Source organism: Orbicella faveolata, unplaced genomic scaffold, assembly GCF_042242905.1.
Source record: "Orbicella faveolata isolate gen_17 unplaced genomic scaffold, um_ofav_v1 contig_24, whole genome shotgun sequence".
In the NCBI taxonomy this organism is placed as follows: domain Eukaryota; kingdom Metazoa; phylum Cnidaria; class Anthozoa; order Scleractinia; family Merulinidae; genus Orbicella; species Orbicella faveolata.
Genome location: NW_028301552.1, coordinates 26,528,760 through 26,552,265, shown reverse-complemented (window position 1 = coordinate 26,552,265; position 23,506 = coordinate 26,528,760). Strand labels below are relative to the sequence as shown.

Genomic DNA, 23,506 nt, shown 5'->3' with positions numbered 1-23,506 from the left:
GATTGCCCATGGGTACCCCCCTTAGTAGCTATTGTACATCACATGACATATGGTGCAATAATTATGTGCTCAGTTGTGTTGTGGAATTGTATATCTTGTAGTTCCAAATTAAAATGTTTGAACACTGTGTTTTATAGAGGGATTGTGGCATTACATTGGTGGCAGTGGTGAACAAAACGAACTTTACATCTACCTGTGGTCAGTGGAGATATTTTGGTGGTTTTTGTGGCCAAATATCATTGTTTTGTATGGTTCTGCATGGAAATTTTGTGTTTGCTTGCGTGGTTTCATCGGTTCGCAATGGTGAAAAACTCATTCATGGATTTGGAATCCAAAGGGACGAGTTGCTTGACGGCAGTTATTCCTTTTAAGCTGGGGAATCCGTTTACCCCAGAGTCTGATTCATCTCTGGATCCATCAGAAAATTATTTCAAAAGTTCAAGTTGTCAATCTCACTTTGCAAACCTATTTGTGCCAGACAACAAATCGGATAATTATTCGGCTGATTTGTTTGCACACCACTAGAAGTTTATGAAACCTGTTAACATCCTGCAAGATTATTTGAAACACTTTGAGCATTGCTCTGTTGTTAATGGTTGGAGCAATGAAGAAGCTGCTGTATTCCTGGCCGCAAGCCTTTGTGGGAAAGCTCAAAAGGTGCTAAATGGCCTGTCTGATACCGACTGTCAAAATTTCAAGAAGATTGTTTACTGGAGACTGGAGCTTCGCTTTGGTGTTGAAAAACAATGCGAGTTGCACAAGGCCTGTCTGCATAGCTGTTGCCAACAGGAAAATGAAAGTGTTCAAGTTCTTGCTGCAGATATCTGGTCTATGTTTAGTCTAGCTTAACAGGATTTGTCTCCTGACACTCAGGAAAGATTTGCCGTACACCATTTAATGGATGCCATCAAAAATAATAATGACAGGCTCCAATTATGCAGAGATAAACCACGCACCATGGATGAAGCCCTGTTGTTGGCTTGTGAACTTGAAGCATTTTGTCCCTTGGATGGGGATTGGTGAGGAAGTTCTCTGAAGGTTTGCTCTGTAAATGAAGTTGAAAGGGAGCCTGATTTATTTAAAGCTCAGATGGAAATGGTATGTTCTGACCTTCAAGCGAAACAGAAACGTCAGGTGACTCAGCAAGATACTCTTTAACCCATTCACGCCCGAATGAAATTGCACACAACCCACCCCTAAATTCCCAGCAATTTTTGTGGCTCTGCCAAGAGAGCCACTATGTTATACTGACTGAGGGAGGTGTATGAGTGAGTGATGAACTGAATGGCCGCTGAACCTCTTTTCCGGAAATTATCGGAACAAAAGGCTTTCTATTCCGGGAATCCTTTGGAACAACTCGTACGGGCGAAAACAAACCGTCGAATTATCGACTTATCTGTACCAAGTTCAGCATGGAAAACGTTGCCCGACGTCGCATTTGGCTTTCGAGCTGGAAGGTTTATTGCTGAATAGTGCAGGTATGTTTTCCAAAATTACAAGTTTTTTCTCTCCAATATTCAGTCTCAGCATTCAAGCACTGTGTCCTGTGTTTTCTCGCCATGTATCTTTAAGGTATCTTTCAGATTCAAAGCGGTTTTTGTATAGAGAAATCTTGCCTGAACTTCTGACTTGTACGCGGAAAATCCATGATGGCTGGCGAGCGAGTGGTGCAAATGAGCCCTTCTTGGGATCACACTATTCCCTATTGGGAACGAAATATTCCTTTCGAGGTACAAAACTTGTCTTTCGAGACAACAATGAATCCCTTCTGGGAGCAAAACATTCCTTTCGAGGAACAAAACTTGTCTTTCAAGACAACAATGAATCCCTTCTGGGAGCAAAACTTTCCTTTCGAGGAACAAAACTTGTCTTTCGAGACAACAGTGAATCCCTTCTGGGAGCAAAACATTCCTTTCGAGGAACAAAACTTGGCTTTCGAGACACAAATGAGTCTATTCTGGAAGCAAAACATTCCTTTCAAGGAACAAATATTGTTTCCGAAGACACGAATGAGATGTCGATGATTCAGAATGAAATACAAATGCCTATTGGTGAAACCACGTTGCTCGGTTGCCATCATGCACAAGCCAAAGTGAATGAAACTAACAGTGAACACAGTGACACGTGCTTGACTGCAGTGCTGCATTCTAGTGCAATTAAAGTTACAGTAGCTATCAAAAGCCCTGATCGGTCACATTGCATTAGAATTTCCCGTTCGCATAATTCAACGTTTACTAAGATAGTACATCTTAGAGATAGAGAACCATCTAGAGTATCTCTGAAAAAAGTTTTGAATGGAACGAAGCACAAAAAGCTTAGAAAAAAGTGCAAAGTTTGGATCAAAAAATCAATTCCTTTGTCATCTGCTTTGAATGATATTGCTACTAGCTACAAAAAATGGAAGCTTGAACCTACTAGGAGGCAAGACAGTTATTATAGCAAATATTATCCAAAACAAACCGTTTTCACCAGATATGATTTAGCTGAACGGAAAAATATCCTGTCAGGTGATATTGAGAGTAATCCTGGTCCCAATAATAACTTGTCTTATAAAATGTGTAACATAAATCATGCTTCTGTCTTTCAAATCAGATTGCAGAGATATGGGTTAAGACCTTTGGAGGTTGGCGGAGGTGGCAATTGCCTCTTCAGAGTGATAGCACACCAGTTATACAACAACTCAAATCTTCATTTTGAAATTAGGGCTGCTGGTGTTCAATATTTACAAAATAACCCTGAATGCTTTATTGAAAGTGCAGTTTTAAACAATATGTCATGGTTTCAATACATTAGTAATATGTCCAGAGAGGGGACTTGGGGTGATCACATCATTATGCAAGCTATAGCAGATGCTTTTAATTTAAGGATTAATGTAGTTGAATCCAGTGAGAATTTTGCTGAAGTAACTTTAGTAGAACCTGTGAATGTGTCACTTTATTCGAGGTCTGTATATATCAGGCACATAGGGGAAATTCATTGTCTCCACTATACCCGTAACTCATGGAACTACTTCTCAATCACTCAGCCAAAGAACATCCCTTGACTCTGATGATTTTCCAATTAACAACCGCAAATGGAAATCAATTGACACAGCTCAAAACCAATGCATTTTATCTGCATTGAGTGCAAACAAACAAACAGCTTATAACTCAAGTTCAAAAACATGTGTTGCAAGTTTCCAGTCAGTCGTGAATTAAATTGTGCTCAATACCAAAGGGCTTGTAGAGCAAAAATGTCATCTCCTGAGCAAAAAGCAAAACAGAATGCACGACAAAAGGTTTATAGACATAAAATTGCATCTCCCAAGCAAAGAGCAAAACGGAATGCACAGCAAAAGGCTTATAGAGAAAAAATTGCATCCTCTCAGCAAAGAGCAAAACGAAATGCACAGCAAAAGGCTTACAGAGAAAAAATTGCATCTCCAGAGCAAAGAGCAAAACATAATGCACAGCAGAAGGCATACAAATGAAAAGAGGTTTATAGAGCAAAAATGGCATTGCCTGAGCAAAAAGCGAAAAAGAACAAACAGCAAAATACTTACAGAGCAAAGGTAGCATCTCCTGGACAAAAAGCAAAAAGGAATACACAGCAAAAAGCTTGCAGGCTGAAAAACATAACTAATATTGACTCAGCTATTTCCAAGTTTCATGAGACTGTTGCCAAAGGTCCATTGTATGTTTGCTCATGTTGTGATCAGCTATGGTATAGACATAGTGTGCTTTCTTATAAAAAATTTAGAGAATCTAATCTTGAAAGCATCAAATGTTTATGTAATAAAACCAGTGTCAATAATGTAGAATGGATATGCAAGACATGCCATAGCTATTTGATTAAAAATAAAATTCCACCATGTGCAATCATAAATGGGATGGTATTTCCTGAGAAACCAACTTTCTTTGATCTTAATGAACTAGAGTGCAGATTACTTGCCCCTAGGAGTGCTTTTCAAAAACTTATGCAAGCTCCCAGAGGAAAACAGCTTAAAATTCATGGAAATGTTGTCAATGTACCTGCTAATGTATGTAGCACAGTGTGTCAGCTACCACAGTTACCAAGCAATACTGGGACAATAAAAGTAAATTTGAAAAGAAAATTACAGTACAAGAGCTCAGTGTTGTCTTTAAATGTAAGACCACATAAGGTTCTTGAAGCTATTAATTGGCTGATTTTGAATAGTAATCTTTATAAAGATGAAGGTATAGTATTAAATCCAGCCTGGGCTAGCAAATATGATACAGAACTTGCACAAGATAAAGATTCTTGTGAACAACCACTACCCTTAAGACCTGAATGTAGCAATGGAGCTACTAGTAGTAGCATGACTAATGATTGCATATTAAGTGATGATGACGAAGACAATTGGAGTGAAGATGAAGCAGAATCCCCAGCAGGTGTTACTGATACCATGCTAACAGCAACTGACTTCCTACAAGATAATGAGCGATCACATATCTTCAATGTTGCACCTGCTGAAGGAAACATACCTTTAAGTATATTTAAGGATAAGCATTCAGAGGAATTAGCATACCCAGGCACATTTCTTGGTCAGCCACGACAGCAAAGTAAATTTGTGCACTACAGTGATGTCTGCAAATCAGAACTTTGTAGGTCAGGTAGAAGAGCTGCCATGTGTGTTGAAAATATATTTTATAAAACAAAAAAGTTACTAATGAAAATTCTTCAAGGTAAATCGAATATTGCTCTACAAAAGTGTAAGGCAAATAACAGAAACCTGACTGCACATCATTTAAAGCAAGAAGGGGCAATAGAGAGGTTAATGTGTTATGATGAAGGGTTTAAATTCCTAAGTGCACTACAAGGATCTCCTCCGTATTTTGAGAAAGCCAAGAAAGATCTGTTTGCAATGATAAGGCAATTAGGACCAGCTACATTATTTTGTAGTTTTTGATCTGCTGAAACCCAATGGTATCATCTTCTCAGAATTCTTGGTCAACTTGTAGACCACAAGATATATAGTGACAGTGAACTTGAAAACCTAAACTGGGAGGACAGATGTAGGCTTATTCAGAGTGATCTTGTCACATGTGCAAGACATTTTGATTATCAAGTTAATCAGTTTTTGAACAACTTCCTTTTAAGTTCTGTGGAGCCATTACACAAAATATCAGATTGGTTGTATAGAGTTGAGTACCAACAGCGTGGCTCACCTCACATCCACATGTTGATATGGATTGAAAATGCACCAGAATTCAAAGTGCAGAATGACTCAGAGGTGATTGCGTTTATTGATGAGATAATAACTTGTGAAAAACCCACAGACAATCCTAAATTGCTTAATCTGGTCAACAGACAAGTGCACCGCCATTCTCACACTTGTCGTAAGAATACTAAAAGTGAGTGCAGGTTTAACTTTCCACAGCCTCCTATGAGGCAAACAAAGATTCTTTATCCTCTGGATGCTGACATGCCCCAAAATGAAATAAAAGTGTACAAAGATATGTGGAAATCAATAAAAAATCATCTTGATGATATGAAGGAAGGCGAAGACATTTCATTTGATCAACTACTTTTGAATCTCAATGTTACAGAAGAGAATTATCTACTTGCAGTAAGTTCATCACTTACAACTGCCACAATTTTCTTAAAGAGAAATCCTAATGAGCTGAGAATTAATAACTATAATCCTGCCTGTCTTAGAGCATGGAGAGCTAACATGGATATTCAGTATGTGCTTGATGTGTATGCATGGGCTGTTTATATAGTAAATTACATTTCAAAGGCCCAGAAGGGGATGAGTGATTTGTTACGTGAAGCATGTACTGAGGCCAGAAAAGGGAATACTTCTATTAAACAACAAGTAAGGGATATTGGCAGTAGATTTGTAAATAATGTTGAAATCAGTGCCCAAGAAGCTGTATATATTACACTGTAATTACCTATGAGAAGGTCATCTAGGCAGATTATATTTATAAACACTTCACCTCCCAAAGAGAGAGTTGAACTTCTTAAGCCCCTGAATGATATAAAGGAAATGGATGATGATTGCGAGGAAATTTACACCAGTGGATTGCTTAAGCGATACTGTAAACGGCCAGCCAAACTGGAAAATGTTACCCTTGCAGACTGGGCTGCCTGGTATGATAGAACAGTGAAGCCATATGTAAAGTTGTCTTATGAAATGGATACTGATGGTTTTCCATCAGAACGTTTTGTTGACCATTTTCATAACGATGATAATGAAGGTGATGAAAAGGAATTTAGCAAAGCTAAAAAAAGAAACAAAGCTAGAATTATTAGTGTGTGGTTTAACAAGGAAGCTGAACCCGAAAAGCACTACCGTGAGATTTTGATGCTATTTACATCATGGAGGAATGAGGAAACAGACCTTATTGGCGCTTATTCTACTTTCCAAGAGCGGTATAGAGCAATGTCTAAATCTGTTGATGAACAAATGAAACAATATGCTGTGTGCAATGAAGACTTTAATCAAATACAACTAGATATGAGTGTACTGGAAGAATCGTATGACTCCATAGCACCTTGTAATCAAGATACTGAGCAACAAGACTTAGGTGAAGGCAGCCAGGACTTACATGCTGACTTTAATGAGAATTACAATCTTTCTGATGACATAGGAATACCATCAGCTGATAATACTGAGCCTTTAATATTAAATGAAGGACCAGATGATGAATACTGCCTCATGGTTCAAACATTGAACAAACAACAGACGGAATTTGTTTATCACGTTTTACATATGATCAAAATATCACAAGATCCATTTTACTGCTTTCTCTCCGGAGGAGCTGGTGTAGGAAAATCACATGTCACTAAAGCTTTGTATCAAGCAGCTTTGAAGTATTATAACTCTAGAGCTGGAGAAAGTTTTGCTGAAATCCATGTCCTAATGTTAGCACCAACTGGTAAGGCTGCATATAACATTAAGGGAAATACCATTCACAGTGCACTAGCAATACCAGCTTGTCAATCATTGAAAACCTATAGGCATCTTGACTCTAGTAGACTCAATTCTCTAAGATGTCGCATTGGAAGTGTCAAACTTATTTTCATAGATGAAATATCAATGGTTGGAAACACAATGTTTAATGTGCAAATAGATAACAGACTTAAAGATATCAAAGAAAGCCCACTACCTTTTGGAGGTGTTAGTATTGTGGCTATAGGGGATTTATTCCAACTGCAACCAGTCATGGATGATTACATATTCAAAGATTTGAGCACAGAATATGGAATTCTTGCTCCAAATCTATGGCAGGAACTTGTCAAAATGTTTGAGCTCCATGAAATTATGAGACAAAGAGAGAGTAAACAGTTTGCAGAAATGCTTAACAGATTAAGAGAAGGGAAGCATACTCAAGAAGACATAGTAATGCTGAAACAAAGGGTTCTACAACCTAACAATGGCAGTTATCCAATGAAAGCTCCACACTTGTTTATACAGAATGAGAAAGTAAACAATTTCAATAATAGAGCACACAATGCTATCCAAGGCATGAAATACACAATAAAGGCTTATGATAGTGTTGTAGGAGCAAATTCACATGAGCTTAGAGATAAGATATTAAGCCAAATACCCAGTGGTCCAAGGAAAACGAAACAGTTACATGGTGTATTAAATTTAGCAATAGGAGAGCGAACAGAAATATGTCTAAACACACAGACTGATGATGGCATAACAAATGGTGCTAGCAATGCGATTAAATGTATACAGTTACACCAAACAGGCAAGCCATCTGGTATAATATGGGTAAAGTTTGACCATACTGATGTTGGTGAAAAAACTAGACATAAAAACAGGCAACTGTATGTCACTGGCATTGAACCTACATGGACTCCAATAACACCAGTAACTGCTGAATTTAAAGTTAGAACCAGAAGTGTCCAAGTTGTAAGAAAGCAATTTCCACTTAGACCAGCTGTGGCACGGACAATTCATAGAGCTCAAGGTGATACTGAAGCTAGAATTGTTGTGAATTTTGAAACTCGAAGAGCTATCCCACTTATACATTATGTTGGTCTAAGCCGAGTAACAACTTTAGAGGGCTTGCATATCACTGATTTATGTGAAGGCAAGATAAAAGTTAGTCAAGATGTAGAGAAGGAAATGGAGTGTTTGAGAACAGAAGGTAAATTAGATATCTGCATTTCACCTATCTATAATTCACCTGATTCTTGCATTAAGTTATGTTATCTCAATGCACGTTCCTTACAAAAACACATTGGAGATATACGAGTAGACCTTAACTACTCAAGTACAGATGTGACCTTGTTTTCAGAAACTCAGTTTTCTGTGAGTGATAGTAACAGCATATATGACATTGGTCAGTATAGTTTATTTAGAAATGATGCTCCTTCAGTTGGAAATGTGACACCATTTGGTGGTACAGCAGTTTATAGTTGGATTGAATATTATCCAGGGTATCCATATTGCTGCAATACAAATGGAGTAGAAATAACAGTAATATGATTAATAGTTGTTCCCCATGTTACCTATATAGCCATTTATCGGTCTCCTCAAGTTTCAATCAGGCAACTATCGACAGCTTTATCAGAAGTTCTAGCAATGCGTTTAACCAATTTTAAAATATTTATGGGTGATTTCAATGTCAACTGGTTTAACCACTCAGAAAGAGAACCCTTGTACAATTTTTTCATCAGGGAACATCAGTATAAACAACTAATGTCATCGTATACAACAGACAATAAGACTTGCATAGATCACATATATACCAACTTGCCAGAAACACAAGTTAGAGTTGGTATTTTAGAAACATATTTTACAGACCATAGAGCAATCTATGCATTGCTTGACAATTTTTCCTAACATTTTTCCTACATTGGGCAATATAATGACCCTTTGTCTTAAGAAAATTAAGGAAAAACTCTGATAAAAATAGCTAATAACATTTACATGATCAATATTGTACTAACAAAAACTTGTTTAATGGTCTCATAAATGGAACTTATTACCATATTACATGGAATTTTCATGATACTTTAATGTTGCAAATCGAAGAAAATCATGAAAATTAAGTGTTGTGAAATAAATGTGATAAAATTCCTGTTTATAAGGATTGACAGTCAGAACTGTGAGCAACCGTCTACGCTATTATTAAAATTTTGTTGGTCATCATGAAAACATTTTTAATATACAGCCATGAGGATAGGCATTTTAGTGCAAGACACAGCATTTAAGTGAGTCCAGTATTTGGGTTTTGGCAAAATCTGCACCTCTCAGAATGTACCAAATTTATCATAAACATTCCATAGTCCTAGCCCAATGCAGGCAATAGGTAAGGTTTGTCACAGTACGTCCAGCGTGACACATCATATACGGGCATGCGTGCCCCATGCATCATGTAATCTCTTGTCGGGCCAAGCACATGGCGATTAAAATAAGACTTTAAGCAAATCTATATTCGTGTCTACGTTCCATTCTACTGCATGGTGTCAGAAGTGGGATCCTGAGAAGATACTGGATCCTCCAGGTGAAGCATTTCAAGCATTCGAACACAAATTCATTCAAGTGCAAGTTGTAGAGCACATCAATTACTTTGAGCATTCAAAACAACATGGCCGATCGATTCAAACCACCAGCTATGGACTGAACCACTCCAGGAGACATTCACAAGCATTTCAAACTCTTCCAACAGAAGTGCGAACTTATCTTCGCGGGGCCACTCGATAAAGTCGAAGAGGTAAAAAAGGTGAAACCGCTGCTTTTATGGATTGGCGACAAAGGCCTCGAAATCTACAACACGACCACATGGGCCAGCAAAGACGATGACCTCAAGATCAGTCCAGTTATGGTGGCACTAGAGGCTCATACAAAGCCCCAAAGTAATGAAATCCTCGCTAGATACCAACTTCGATGCCTAAAGCAGGGAGATAGACCACTTGAGGAATTCGTAACTGAAGCGCGACTATTAATAGAAGATGGTGGATATGATCCCGCCACTAAAGAAAATACCCTCAGAGATACGCTGGTATTTGGCGTGGCGTCCGATAAAGTACGCAAAGACGCGATAGCACTTGGTAACGGGCTAACCTTCAAGCAAGTCTACGACCTGGCGAAAGTCGAGGAAAGCACTAAAGCACAAATGAAGATAATTTCCAAAGGTGACGAGAAATCTGATTTTCACACAGTTCAAAGAGAATCTGCATATTCGACTAAAAAACACCCACCGGGACAAAGCTTCACACACCAAACTTCCTACGGCAACCAAAACCAAAGAGATCATACCGGAAGAAAACCTCGCCGACTTCAATTCAAGTCGAAAGGCTGCTTCAGATGTGGAAACACCCATGATAAATCAGTGAATTGCCCCGCCAAGAATGCAAAATGCAAGCACTGTGGCAAGACTGGCCATTACGTGAGAGTGTGCATGCAAAAACGCCTTCAAAAGGTTCACCAGATCGTGAGTAGCCCAGAGTACCAGGGCCAGGACATCCACCTAGAGGATGAGTACCCCTTTGAGGATGATTATGAGTACACCCTCGAAGAAGAATCAGAAGAAGAAACAAGCGACACAGAACCCACTACTGTATTTCTTGGAACTCTTACTTCAACAAAGCACCAGCAAACCCAAGAGATTTCACTAAACGCTCTCGACAGCCACCCAGACAAAATCTTTGCCAAGCTCAAGATTAATGAAGTCCATGACATGAGCCTGAAAGTAGATACGGGAGCAGACGCCTGCATCATCACCTCCGCAGACCTACAGCACTTCCCATTCCCGATATGGAGGCTCTGAAATAGAAAACCTTAGTGTTTCCACCTTAAAGGTCTCCTTTAAGGACAAGTCAGCCAATATCAAATTCAACATCATGGAAGCCACAGGAAGCCCATCTATGCTGGGGTGCCGACAATGCCAGGATCTGGGAATAATATCAACAAATTTAGATGAAGTTAACACCATTCCCCCAACCAAGACAGAAGCTGAGGCACAACGTGGTCAGCTATCCGAGCCCACTGTTATGGAAGAATACCAAGATTGCTTTGACAAGCTAGGCTGTTTTCCAGGAGAGAAGTATCACATTCAGCTAATTGACCACCCTGTCCCAGTCATCCACCCGCCACGCACCGTTCCAGTACACATACTTCCCTTATACAAGGAGGAACTTGATAAAATGATCGTGGACGATGTCATCACAGCCGTGACCGAGCCAACCGACTGGGTAAACTCAATCGTATGTAACATCAGAGAAACTCCTGAAGGCAAAAAGAAGATCAGACTCTGCCTTGATCCTAAGGACCTCAACAAGAGCATACGGCGAGAGCAGTATTACACCTGTACCATCGATGAGCTCCTACCGCAGCTGCATGGAAAGAAATTCTTCTCTGTTGTTGACACTAAGAAAGGTTATTGGCACGTAGCCTTGGACCACGAGTCAAGCCTGCTGTGCACCTTTAATACTCCCTTCGGACGGTACCGTTTTAAACGATTACCCTTCGGGGTCAAACTCTCCCAAGACATCTTTCAACGCAAACTCGATGAGGTTTACAGGGGCATCCCCAATGTAATGGGGATTGCTGATGACATCGTGGTACGTGGCGCAACCCAATCAGACCACGACCAAGCCTTCTGTGAAATGCTCAAGGCCACTCGCAAGCACAATGTCAGCCTAAACGCCGAAAAGCTGCAGTTCAAGCAGGCACAAGTCGACTTCTACGGGCACGTTCTGACAGAGAATGGAATCCAACCAGTGAAGGAGAAACTTGAAGCAATTCACAACATGAAGAGCCCATCAAACATGGGGGAGCTTCAGACTATCCTGGGCATGGTAACTTACCTGAACCGCTTCTTGACAAAGCTAGCGGACCTAACATCGCCACTAAGAGAGCTAACCAAGAAGAACGGTCCATTTTAGCTGGGAGCCCCACCACCAGAAGGCACTCGACAGGATTAAGCAAGAACTCTGCACGTCCAAACTCATTTCCTATTACGACCCAGATCCGAGTACACCCACAATCCTTCAGTGTGACGCAAGGAAAACAGGCATTGGGGCCTGGCTAAGACAGTCAGACTCTCAAGGAAATGAACACAATTGTTGCCATGGCGTCCCGGTCACTCACCGACGCAGAGTCCAGATATTCTAATATTGAGCGCGAGTGACTGGCAGTCACATATGGCCTGGAGAAGTTCAAGTACTACCTGCTCGGTCGAAACGTGACAGTTGAAACTGATCACTCCCCCTTGGAACAAAGTCTCAAGAAAAACATCAATGAGGCTCCAGGCCGGCTGTAGAGGCTACTTCTTAGATGCCTGCAATTTGATATCAATGTCCAGTACAAGCCGGGGAGATCCATCCCAGTTGCCGACGCCCTGTCATGAGTGTGTCACACGAGAGCAACACATGGCACTGAGACTACGACTAAGGACACCGCATCACAGCGTAACATCCACTTCATATCCACCCCCATTGACCTAACAGCAGTAAAGTCCTCTACAGTACAAGATCCTACCATGAATCTACTGAAGAATACCATCTATAATGGCTGGCCTCCCTACAGAAAACAATGCCCGCAAGAACTATGGGAGTTTTGGAACTTCTGATGCGACCTCACTTTAGAGGACAGCCTAGTACTAAAAGGTAGCAGGATTGTCATACCAGCCTTCATGAGAAACCAAGTTCTCCAAGCGATCCACCTGGGACATCAAGGAGAGAACAAATGCATCCTCCGAGTTAGAGAATCAGTGTTCTGGCCCGGTATCTCCGCTGACATCAGGCAGATGGTAAAGGACTGCGACCTGTGTAACAAACACAAGCCAGCTCAGCCCAGACTACCCATTTTGCAGCCAGACCTTCCAACCCGACCATGGGAGAAGCTCGGAACGGACATCTTTGAATTTAACAAGGAGAAGTACCTTATGGTCATCGATTATTACTCAAGATTCCCTGTGATAAGACTCCTCGACGACAAGACCAGCCACACCGTGTGCAACCACTTCACAAGCATCCTTGCAGAATATGGCCTACCAGCCACTATCATTGCCGACTTCGGATCTCAGTTCATCAGTGAAAGATTCAAAACCAAATGCAAACAAAGTGGCATCACACTACACTGTAGTTCCCCATACCACCACCAAGCCAACAGCCTTGCAGAGAGGGCAATTGGAACCTGCAAGTCACTGTTAAGAAAAGCATTAGAGGAGAAGGAATGCCCTTACACAGCCTTATGGATGTATCGCACGACTCCCCTTAGTGACCAGATGCCATCACCTCACGAGTTGCTGTTTGGACGTAAACCCCAAACGACACTCCCAAGTAGCAGAAGCACACTGAAGTCCAAACACCCGAATGATGACCTCCACCATGAAGCTAACCAGAAATGCCAAGAGAGGCAAGCAGTATTCTATGACAGGAAGGCTGGTAGCGACAAGAAGGCCCTTAACAACCGAGAACCAGTGTTCGTCTGGAACACCTTGAAGAATACCTGGCAGCCAGGAACTGTGCTAAGTAGGCCACAGCCAATGGAGCACCCCCGAACCTACACAGTGGACATTCAAGGGAAGATCTACCAGAGAACAAGAGAGCACCTGAGACCAAGGAGCCAGAGTGAAATACCCCCCTCAGCAGGCAGTAACACTTCGCCTATTGGAACAGTGACTCCAGTAGACGACTCCAAAGACGCACACATACCCAATGACAAGACGACCAGACCACCTCCGTTGTCAGAAGCCAGTCCTCAAGACAGTACACCGACACCAGATCAGTCACTGTCTCTCCAACTACCGTGCAGCAAGAGGCAAATTGATCTCAAGCCAGCAGGTGCTGTTGTAACCAGTGAAGGAACCTGTTATCACCCAAAGAGCCAAGTTACAAGGACTGGACGCGTCACCCGCGTCCCAACCAAGTTCAAAGATTAAATAGGGACAAACAAAAAACTCTTTTATTGACATTGGGTTCCTATTTATACCCATGAAACTGTTTTTAGTTCCTGTTGTCGTTTGATAGACGTTTGATTAATTTGTCCCAACCAAGTTGAAAGATTAAATAGGGACAAACAAAAAACTCTTTTATTGACGTTGGGTTCCTATTTACACCCATGAAACTGTTCTTAGTTCCTGTTGTCGTTTGATAGACGTTTGATTAATTTGATTAGCATTGATTATCATGTCCCCTTTTATCGATTTATCTGCATGTAACTAGGACCTCTTTTTCAAAAAGAGGGGGATGTCACGGTACGTCCAGCGTGACACATCATATACGGGCATGCGCGCCCCATGCATCATGTAATCTCTTGTCGGGCCAAGCACATGGCGATTAAAATAAGACTTTAAGCAAATCTATATTCGTGTCTATGTTCCATCCTACTGCAAGGTTATGATATTGAATGCTTCTTCGTCCCATTCAAATCTTTCATATTTCTCTATAGTAACCATTTTGCTCTTCTTGCAGGTCTGTGCCAGTCAACAAGTAATTGAAGAACTGTAGGTAAATATTATCCTTTATTTATCTTTTTACTCATGCATAACAATTTCAGACTCGTCTTATGTCAACTCTTTCATTATAGCTAGCCACACTGCCACTGTAGCTAACAATAATGTTATAAATGATGGATAATGTACCGATAAGTTCTACTATACTTGCTTTCTAGAGTAGATGTTTCCTAAGGCCAACGAGAGTTGAGATCATCTCATTTATTGTACTTTGTTTTAATTTCCATCCAGATGTCTACAAAAGGACAGTCAAAGAAAATTAATCAAAGAAAAAGTATGGGTAAAGGTATTTTCATACAACAGTAAGGTTTTCTAGCCTCACACTTTTACAGAAAATACAACAGTTGATATACAAAATATATCACTGACAATTTATAATGGATGATTGTCATTATTATCCTCTTTGATATCAATTGTTATTTCTTTCATGAGGTGATCATTTGTCATCTACCAGCAAATTACATGTTCCTTCAAAAGATTCTACTAGTTCGACTGGTAAGTATTGGAACTCCAAATAACAAATTTGATGCATCATGATTGTTATCATTATCCTATTTGATATCAATTGTTATTGCTTTCATTAGGTGATCATTTGTCATCTACCAGCAAAGTACATGTTCCTTCAAAAGATTCTAGGAGTTCGACTGGTAAGTATTGGAACTCCAAATAACAAATTTGATGCCTCATGATCGTTATCATTATCCTATTTGATATCAATTGTTATTGCTTTCATTAGGTGATCATTTGTCACCTACCAGCAAAGAACATTTACCTTCAAAAGATTCTACTAGTTCGACTGGTAAGTATTGGAACTCCAAATAACAAATTTGATGCATCATGATTGTTATCATTATCCTATTTCATATCAATTGTTATTGCTTTCATTAGGTGATCATTTGTCAACTACCAGCAAAGAACATGTACCTTCAAAAGATTCTACTAGTTCCACTGGTATGTATTGGAACTCCAAATAACAAAAATAATGTTGCATGAAGAAAAATGACACAAATCTTTCTTAGATTCTTAAAGCTATTGCACCATTGAATGTAAATGTCAATTTTTCTGACTAATTAGAAAGTATAAGAACAACACTTCATTATTAACAGTTTTCTCGAAAACAGCTATCTCGAAAATTAAGAAAAAAATGTAGAAACTATTTTACAGGCACAAATGACTCACTGACTGAAAGTTGGGAAGACAAAGGTAAATTCAACCACCATTGTTTGAAGGCTGTCACCCCATTTCTTTCTACAACTCACTCAGCAATACTTTAGTATGACAAAACTAATCATACTTTATTATTTTTGCCTAAGTTGATAAATATCTTACCATTATTTTATTATTTTTTAGGCACTCACCACTTGCCAACTGAAATGTTGGTAGACAAAGGTAAGTCCAATAATTGCTGAAATGTACAACGTTTCATGGAGGGAAGTTTTCAGTCAGTAAAGTTATTCAACAGGCGCTTCAAGTTACAAAATAGTTCTTCAACATTTCTTTTAGGCAATAATGACAAGCCTACTATAAACGTGGAAGGAAAAGGCGAAGGTAAATACAGCGTCTTCAATTGTACACTTATGACCAATCTTTAGTATGTTCAAAACTACTAGAGCTTATCATTAATAAAAAATTCAGTCTATACAAAGCTGCGAGTTTATTCCAAATAAACAATTACAAAATTAACAATTCATTCATTCTTTCTTTCTTTCTCTCTTTCTTTCGTTCTTTCTTTCTTTTTTTCATTCAGCTGTATTATTATAAATTGGGAAGCAGTCCAATCCTTTACCTATACCTTCCTAAAATGTATATTATTTTGATCATTAAATAGTGAACATCAAATATGCATACATTTTCAGGACCCTCTGTAAAGACAAGCAACTTCATCAAGTAAGTTATATTTACACTGTTTTATTTGAAATCCTTCAGAAAAAAAAACACAACATGAATCTTCATAGAAACATGACATATATCCACTACATTTTATTTTAATCAATTTATTTCATTAGGATGTCTTCATTTAACCAGCCACTTGAGGAAAACCAGATTCAAGGGTTTATTCACAAGCTCAGTGACATACGAACATCAACAGTAGGAGCTGCTTCTTACTTTGATTTTCAGCTTCAAACGTCGCCCACAAAATCTGTAAGAGCTCTCTGCTACTCTCCCGAAAAGCGGCCTAAAATAAAGGAAATGCAAGACAAAAAGCAACCTGTGAGTTTTGACAATGTACAGCAAACTGTAGGCAGACGTTGAGCTTTAGAAGAAGAGTATACCATCAGGAAGAAATCCAGAGTAACGCCCCACATAGTAGACTATGAATACGACCCCGCATTTTCGGAAATGCATTTTAGCACGAGTGAAATTGATGATATTTCAGACTTTCAATCAATATCAGTAAAAGCAAAAGTAATGCTTATTGGAGAATCCGAAGTTGTAAATGTTAGGGGCAAACCTTTGACTAAGGTAGATTACATTATCGCCAACAGCACTAAATCTATCAAGCTCCTAGCTTGGGAAAATAAAGTTGTTCTTGAGGCAGACAAATCCTATCATATCAAAGGAATAAGTGTGCGTAGTTTTAATGATGAGAAATATCTGACTACCACAAAATACATGTCAATCCATCCAATAGAAGAGCTTGTTGCTGTAAATGATGCTCAGTTGGACTATGGTAATGTCGTCATTGGCTCAGTTCTAGGAGTCAGTGTTTCCCATTACAAAATTTGTCTTTGTAACACAAAAATACAGGTCGCCAATAATACTACTACAGTGAAGTGCAATAAATGCAAACTCACCGTCTTTGCCAATGCATTACTCGACTCGTCCGTGACAAAGTTAATTATCAAAGATAACTCAAGTCAGATGCACACTTACACTGCATTGAATACTACCATGGACACGTTTCTACATAAAGTGGCTAACAAATCTGTTACTGACTGTGATGATGAACAGCTTTTGGAAATTTTTGCCTACAAAACTTTCAAATTTACAGTCAGTGAGAAAGAAAAACTTGTAAGCAACATAACTGTAAACACCTCAATGCAGTGATAAGTAATAACGGTTATTACGTTACCATGTATACCGTTCTAATGCTAGCCTGCGTAGCAAGCGCAAAAGGGAAATGGGATGCCCCTTTCACTACTTCCGCATTGTCCCACAATGCATCGCTCCCATAGATTTCATGGGAAATTGAACGAGAAAAACCTTTTTATGGGCTTGTTTAAGGTGGCTTGATAGTCAAGAAGACCTTTTACTTGAAAATCAAACTTAATTACACAATATCAACATCATCACACTAGTTGCCATGAATGATGACAAACACAATGTTTGGGTCTCTTGTTTCCATGGTAACAGCACAAGCCTTGGTATGGTGTCTCACAGGGTGCTTTTCTTATAACAATAACTAAGAAAAAACACCAAGTCACTCAGGCAAGAAACTATTTTTGACAAATTATGTTAAAAATGGTCTACGCAATGAACCAAAATGATTGGTTGGCATTGATTATTTGCAGAGAAAAAAATATACCCAGCAGCAGTGTTTTGCCTGCTGTAGTAAAAGAATTCAACAGATCAGCATTATTTTGGTTCATTGCATAGAATGTTTGTCAACCTTCAGCCTGAGCCTCAGAAAGCTGGAAAAGTTAAAAGCATGGAAAAATAGAAATGTCCCCATTTACCTTTTCCATGCAAGTGTGAACATTGAAAACTGCATAGGGTAGAGAAAAAAATTCCTAGGGCTAGGTCTTATCATTTCTGTAAGAATTTCTAGTGCAGAAGTATTTGTTTTGCATTGGCGCACTGGAGGAAAATAGATGGCAGCACTGTGCTTTTTCTCAGAAAAGTTAGAGAATGGAGGTTGCAGATAAACAACATACCAGCTCCAAAACAATGCAAGAATTTCATGCAAATCTTACCTCACAAGCAAACAGTCTGAACACGTCTTTCATTAACTCAGTCGCTTAATCACGCGGAAAAAATTACAAAACAACTCTTCTGCTTCCAACTCGCATGCAAAGTTCGGCCAAAAAAGTCAAACAAGAGCCAAAGTAGCTCTTTCTTGTCAGCAGCCTCAACCAAAAAGCCAACGAACAGGATCTGACCCCATTGCATCCTGGGAAAAATGAGTTTTCTTTGAGCGGGAAAGACCTACCTCCAACCAATTTCATGTTTTTTTATAAGTCTCTGACCAGGCTTCAATAATACACTAAAAGTTTTCCAGTCACTTCCATCGTTGATTGAAACTTTTATATTTGAAAGTTGAAGCCTGCTGAGACAAGGCTCATTTGCTCTATGGCCCCTTGTCCATGAACTACAAACTACCAGTAGCTGGAATCTAGCATCTGGTCGAAGTTTGTCACATTCACAGTGCCAATAAACAGTTCCTTGGAATTGGCAAGGTTTAAGCCTTCTCAGCCCTTCATGATGAGCTCAGGCACCAGCAAATGAACCAAAACACAGCAATTTAGCTACAGTTTTGCCCATCTTTGAGGTAATGTGGCAAATGATTCTTCCGATCACAAAAAGAATGCAAATGAACTGACTGCAGTCACGTGAGCAGCTGCCATGTGACAAAATATATACATGTTGTACCGAGTCCCTCATCATGACTTTTGCTCAGAAAGGAGTGTTTAAAATCCCCCCTCTCAAATGTTAAACAAAATCTTCAGATTCTTATATATTTCCTTGACTATTGAGCCACCTTAAGGAATTAACTTGATCGAAACTCGAACAAACATGCATTTTCTTTGTCAGGTTTTTTTCGGAAATAGAGCCCTCCAATCCCTCCCCCCTAAAATCTACGAGAGTAGATGCGGAAGAGGCGAATTGACCGCGCGTAGCCTCTCGCGTTCCGTCTCATTCTTTTTGCACATGCTACGCAAGCTATTCTTATGGAAGTTGTACGGGCAGACCATATGTTTGAACGGTGAAAATGAGGTCACTTTTCAAACATTTGTATCCCTCGTTAATTTTGTTGTTACTGTTTTGATATTGAATACTCAGTGATTTTTTACAAAGCACAGCCCACCAAATATTCAGATACGCATCAGCTCATAAAGACTAGCTTCATCTGTTACAATTAGTTGTTACATGTTGGTTTATGTTTTTGACAATTGTAAATGTGAGTTTGAGGGTGCTGACCATTATGTTCCATGGTTAAGCCAAACCTCTATTCTCACTCTAATGCATTATAGCACTATGATGATAGAAAAAATTATTCTATTTTTGAACTTTTTCATGAGATCATTCACATTCTGATAATCATGAGAGTTACATCACATAATGGTCAGTCACTAGTACAAACACGCTATCTGTTACCACAGAGGTTACCTCCAATGTAAAAATAAAACAAAAATAAAACAGAAAAATCGTTGAAATTATACAATCACTTTTCTCTTACATATTGTAGTTACGTTGTTGATATTATTTTTTATTTACAAATTAACTTATCCGTCGCCACAGCAAATGGTTCGATTGAGTTCGATTACCGACTAAAGTTCAATAACAAATACCAGTAGCAGAGCCACATGCAGTCTCCGACTGCCTATTTTTTAACATATCAGAACAAGCACGAGTGCTAAAAATAAACCATATGCGCAGTAACCACACACACAAGATTATGCTTCAAGACATCGTTTATTTTAAGTTGAATAAATGAAGGGCCAAAATATTAAAAAATATCAACAAAAAGAACTCAACTTGATGTTTAAAACGGATGAGAAAACAAGAAATTGTATTATTTCTTTGCCGCACAACAAAATGTCCAACAGAAGCCGAGAAAATTGAATATGCAAAAATGAGTTATTATTAACTTCGGAGGACAAATTGAAACCAAATACAACAGAATTTCCATTCTTGTACTATAATGGCTAGCATTTGAGAAAACAATGGAAAATAAACACGAAAGGCACATGTAAAAACCAGTAACAAATCAAGAAATCAAATAATTTCTTTGCTGTGCGACGAAATATTACTGCACTGCGAAAGAAAGATTAAAGTTATAAGTCAAAAAGACTGGAGAGCATGCGTGTAGTCCATAAGTGCGGACGTGAATTTTTAGCAACAGTAAATTCGCTCTTCTCCCGTGTGTGAAATCATTGTCAAACTTGCCACAGTCAATAAAGAAAAACAAACAGGGAGACTGTGGCTCTACTGAAGAGGAGACAAATGCAGCAAAAAGGCCCAACAAAGAACTTAATGGTCAGGAAGAAGTAATCGGCAATATGGCAGGCAATGACGAAGTGTATGATGCTGAACCCACGCTATACGAAACATGCTGGAGGACCTTCAAAAGTCTGTCTCAAGCGTTCTTAAAGTGCCCATGACGTCAAATTTTTTGCTTTCTCATCTGATTCTCCATAACACCCAATTAACTTTCTCCAAAAAAATTTTCGATTTGCTTAAAACACAATGTTTTTACAATTTTTTAAAGACGTTCAAATTTGCCACCATTTTGGTCCACCATTTGCACCAGTCTTCCTCGGTTTGAAGTGAGTCGTGACGTAGGTTCAGGAACACGTGATTTGGGTCATGACTTATCTGACTTGAAAACAAGAGGAAATTTTGCTTCAGAGTTGTCTACATTTAGTTGAAAATGCCAGAAAGGTACGTTGCTGCTCTTTGTAACACACAACATATGTATTTATATGCACTAAAGGTCAACTGAGGTTCCTGAACCTACGTCACAGGCATCAGTCATGTGGCCATTTTGAGCATGTTATTCTTGTGATCAGCAGCAGGGGTCAGCCGCAAGAAAATAGAATTTTTTAACTTTGTAAAAATTCGTAAAAAAATTACATTTTATCCAAATCGAAAATTTTTTTCTCAGAAGTTCATTAGGTGCACTGTAGAATTAGATGAGCAAAAAAATTTTTTTGACATTATGGGCACTTTAAGGAAAACGCCATTCTCAGAGAGGACTTGACACAACTAAAGTCGTCCCTTTAATCTAAAGAGAGAGAAGTAGGTGCCCTGAAAACAGTGTTCGGGAATGTGACGAAAGCTAATGAGTTATTGAAGACTGAACTGGAAAAAACAACACTAAAACTACGGAAGCAAGAAGATGAAACCGAAAATCTGTACACAGCGCTAGGTGACCTAGAGCAGTACACCAGGAAAAACAGCCTAAAAATTCAAGGTATACCGGATCAGTGGTATTCTACAACTGAAGAGGTAGTATTAAAATTGGCGAGCATGTTAAATCTTAATGTTAATCCTAACGACATTGAGATACCACAGAAACTCAAATGCCGTGGCAATAATCCTAGCCCGATTATTGTGAGATTTCTGAGTCACAAAGTGAAAACGAGCTTATACAAGGAAAGAGTAAAATTAAGAAATGTTAAAGTGACCGATTTATTTCCTGGCTATTCCAATGCAGTAAGCTCCAATGGACCTCGCATATTTTTCAATGAAAATCTGACAGTTTATAGATGCAAACTCATATGGAGGGGAAGGGGAATTCTTATCTACGAAAACCACTGAGATCCTGGTCCATGCTTTTGTGTCTTCCAAACTCGACCACTGCAACTCTCTTTTGTACAATGTACCGAAGTGTGCTTTAAAAAAGCTCCAGTCTGTTCAGAACGCCGCTGCCCAACTTATCACCTGTTCCCGAAAGTACAACCACATCACTCCAATACTGAAAGAATTACACTGGCTTCCTGTTTCTGAACACATTAAATTCAAGATTATGTTACTTACCTTTAAGGCTCTTCATCAACAATCTCCTGTCTACATTCAAGATCTAGTAGCGTACTACCAACCTTCCAGAATCCTCCGATCATCACACTTATTACTTCTTAACCCCACGAATTTTCACCCGAAGACGTATGGTTCTCGAGCTTTTGCTGTTTCCGCTCCTGAACTCTGGAACAGACTACCTGTTCCTATCCGCTCATGTGACAATCTAAGTTCTTTTAAATCTAAATTCAAAACTCATCTTTTTAAGAAAACTTATTATTCCTAGCGATTTTTACTTTCCATTACTTTCTTAAATGCACATTTTTAATTATTAAGATTGGTACAGCTCATTTTGGCAAATTGTACAGCGCCTAGAGCAGGCATGGATAGGAGCTATATAAATATTTATTTATTATTATTATCAAGTGAAACGAAAAGAGATGAACTCTTGACAAGTTTCTAGACAATCGACAGGAAACTCTTTGTAAAAACATCACCGAGCAGAGATCCTGTTCTAATTTTCAGCAACTCTGATTTAGATGAATTGTAAACAATTTATCTACCGTATTTTCCCGTGTATAAGTCGACCTTTCAAGACCTAAAAATCAGTCCAAAAATTCGCCCTCGACTTATACATGGGTCAAAACTTGAGATCCAAGCGCCAGTCAAATAATTAGGATAATAATTGTCTTTCAATGTTAACAAACATGTGATAAGCGGCAGCACAGTTTACAACGTACGTTCGCTTAGCGATCTGTCTCTCCATATCAGAGCTTCAAGTTAAAATGCATCAACATTTATTCATTAAATTTTAACCTGGATCTTGTAGACACTCACTGGCTCAATTTTGTCATAAGGAACCAATATTTTTCCTTTAAATAAAGCTGTAGTAAAGCCGCTCGAAGAAAATATCTTTCGCGCTTGGAACTTCTCTGCTTGGTAACCTGGCAGGATACGAGTGCGAGGACTTCTGTACCAGTACTTGACCGATTTCAAGGCTTGACTACCAAGTTCCCAACACACGCTTTGCACTTTGTTAATGACGTCGTTCTGAAAGTCGTGAGCTTCTTTGGTGTTTTGCCTGTCTTATAAAGCCACTTTTAATCTCTTCGCACTTAAAAAGGCTTGTTTGAAATCCTTTCGTTTGATTTTTGTGAGCATTTTACAAAAATTATCATCGAAAAGTCTGCATGCACATGTGTTGCTAAACTGGGTAAAACGCTCGTATACGTGCCATAATAAGCTTTAAAACTGCGCATTGAAACATGCTGTGATTTGTTTACATATCTGTGGTAGCTTAAAGATAATTTTAAGAAATACAAGATAAGTTTTCCAAGAAATTCTTACCTGGAAATTAAGAAAATCTAGTTTTTGGCCTCAAAAATTGGGGGTCGACTTAT

General features: G+C 39.0%; 1 protein-coding gene and 1 pseudogene across 2 annotated transcripts; both read left to right on the top strand.

The window, feature by feature from the left end:
- The first annotated feature begins 130 nt into the window (after window positions 1-130).
- Window positions 131-19,823, top strand: LOC149111098 (uncharacterized). Of its 2 annotated transcripts, XM_089291591.1 has the most exons (11): window positions 131-1,478; window positions 14,386-14,421; window positions 14,658-14,712; window positions 14,859-14,921; window positions 15,011-15,073; window positions 15,163-15,225; window positions 15,315-15,377; window positions 15,777-15,815; window positions 15,930-15,974; window positions 16,283-16,313; window positions 16,433-19,823. In XM_089291591.1, exons 3-11 carry the CDS (start codon window positions 14,658-14,660, stop codon window positions 16,677-16,679), a joined length of 669 nt encoding a protein of 222 aa, XP_089147717.1. In that variant the 5' UTR covers window positions 131-1,478; window positions 14,386-14,421; the 3' UTR covers window positions 16,680-19,823. The 2 variants fall into 2 exon arrangements, with proteins under 2 accessions (XP_089147717.1, XP_089147718.1); XM_089291592.1 differs by lacking the exon at window positions 15,011-15,073.
- On the top strand, window positions 3,869-6,213 carry LOC149111099 (uncharacterized; annotated as a pseudogene).
- Window positions 19,824-23,506: the final 3,683 nt, after the last annotated feature.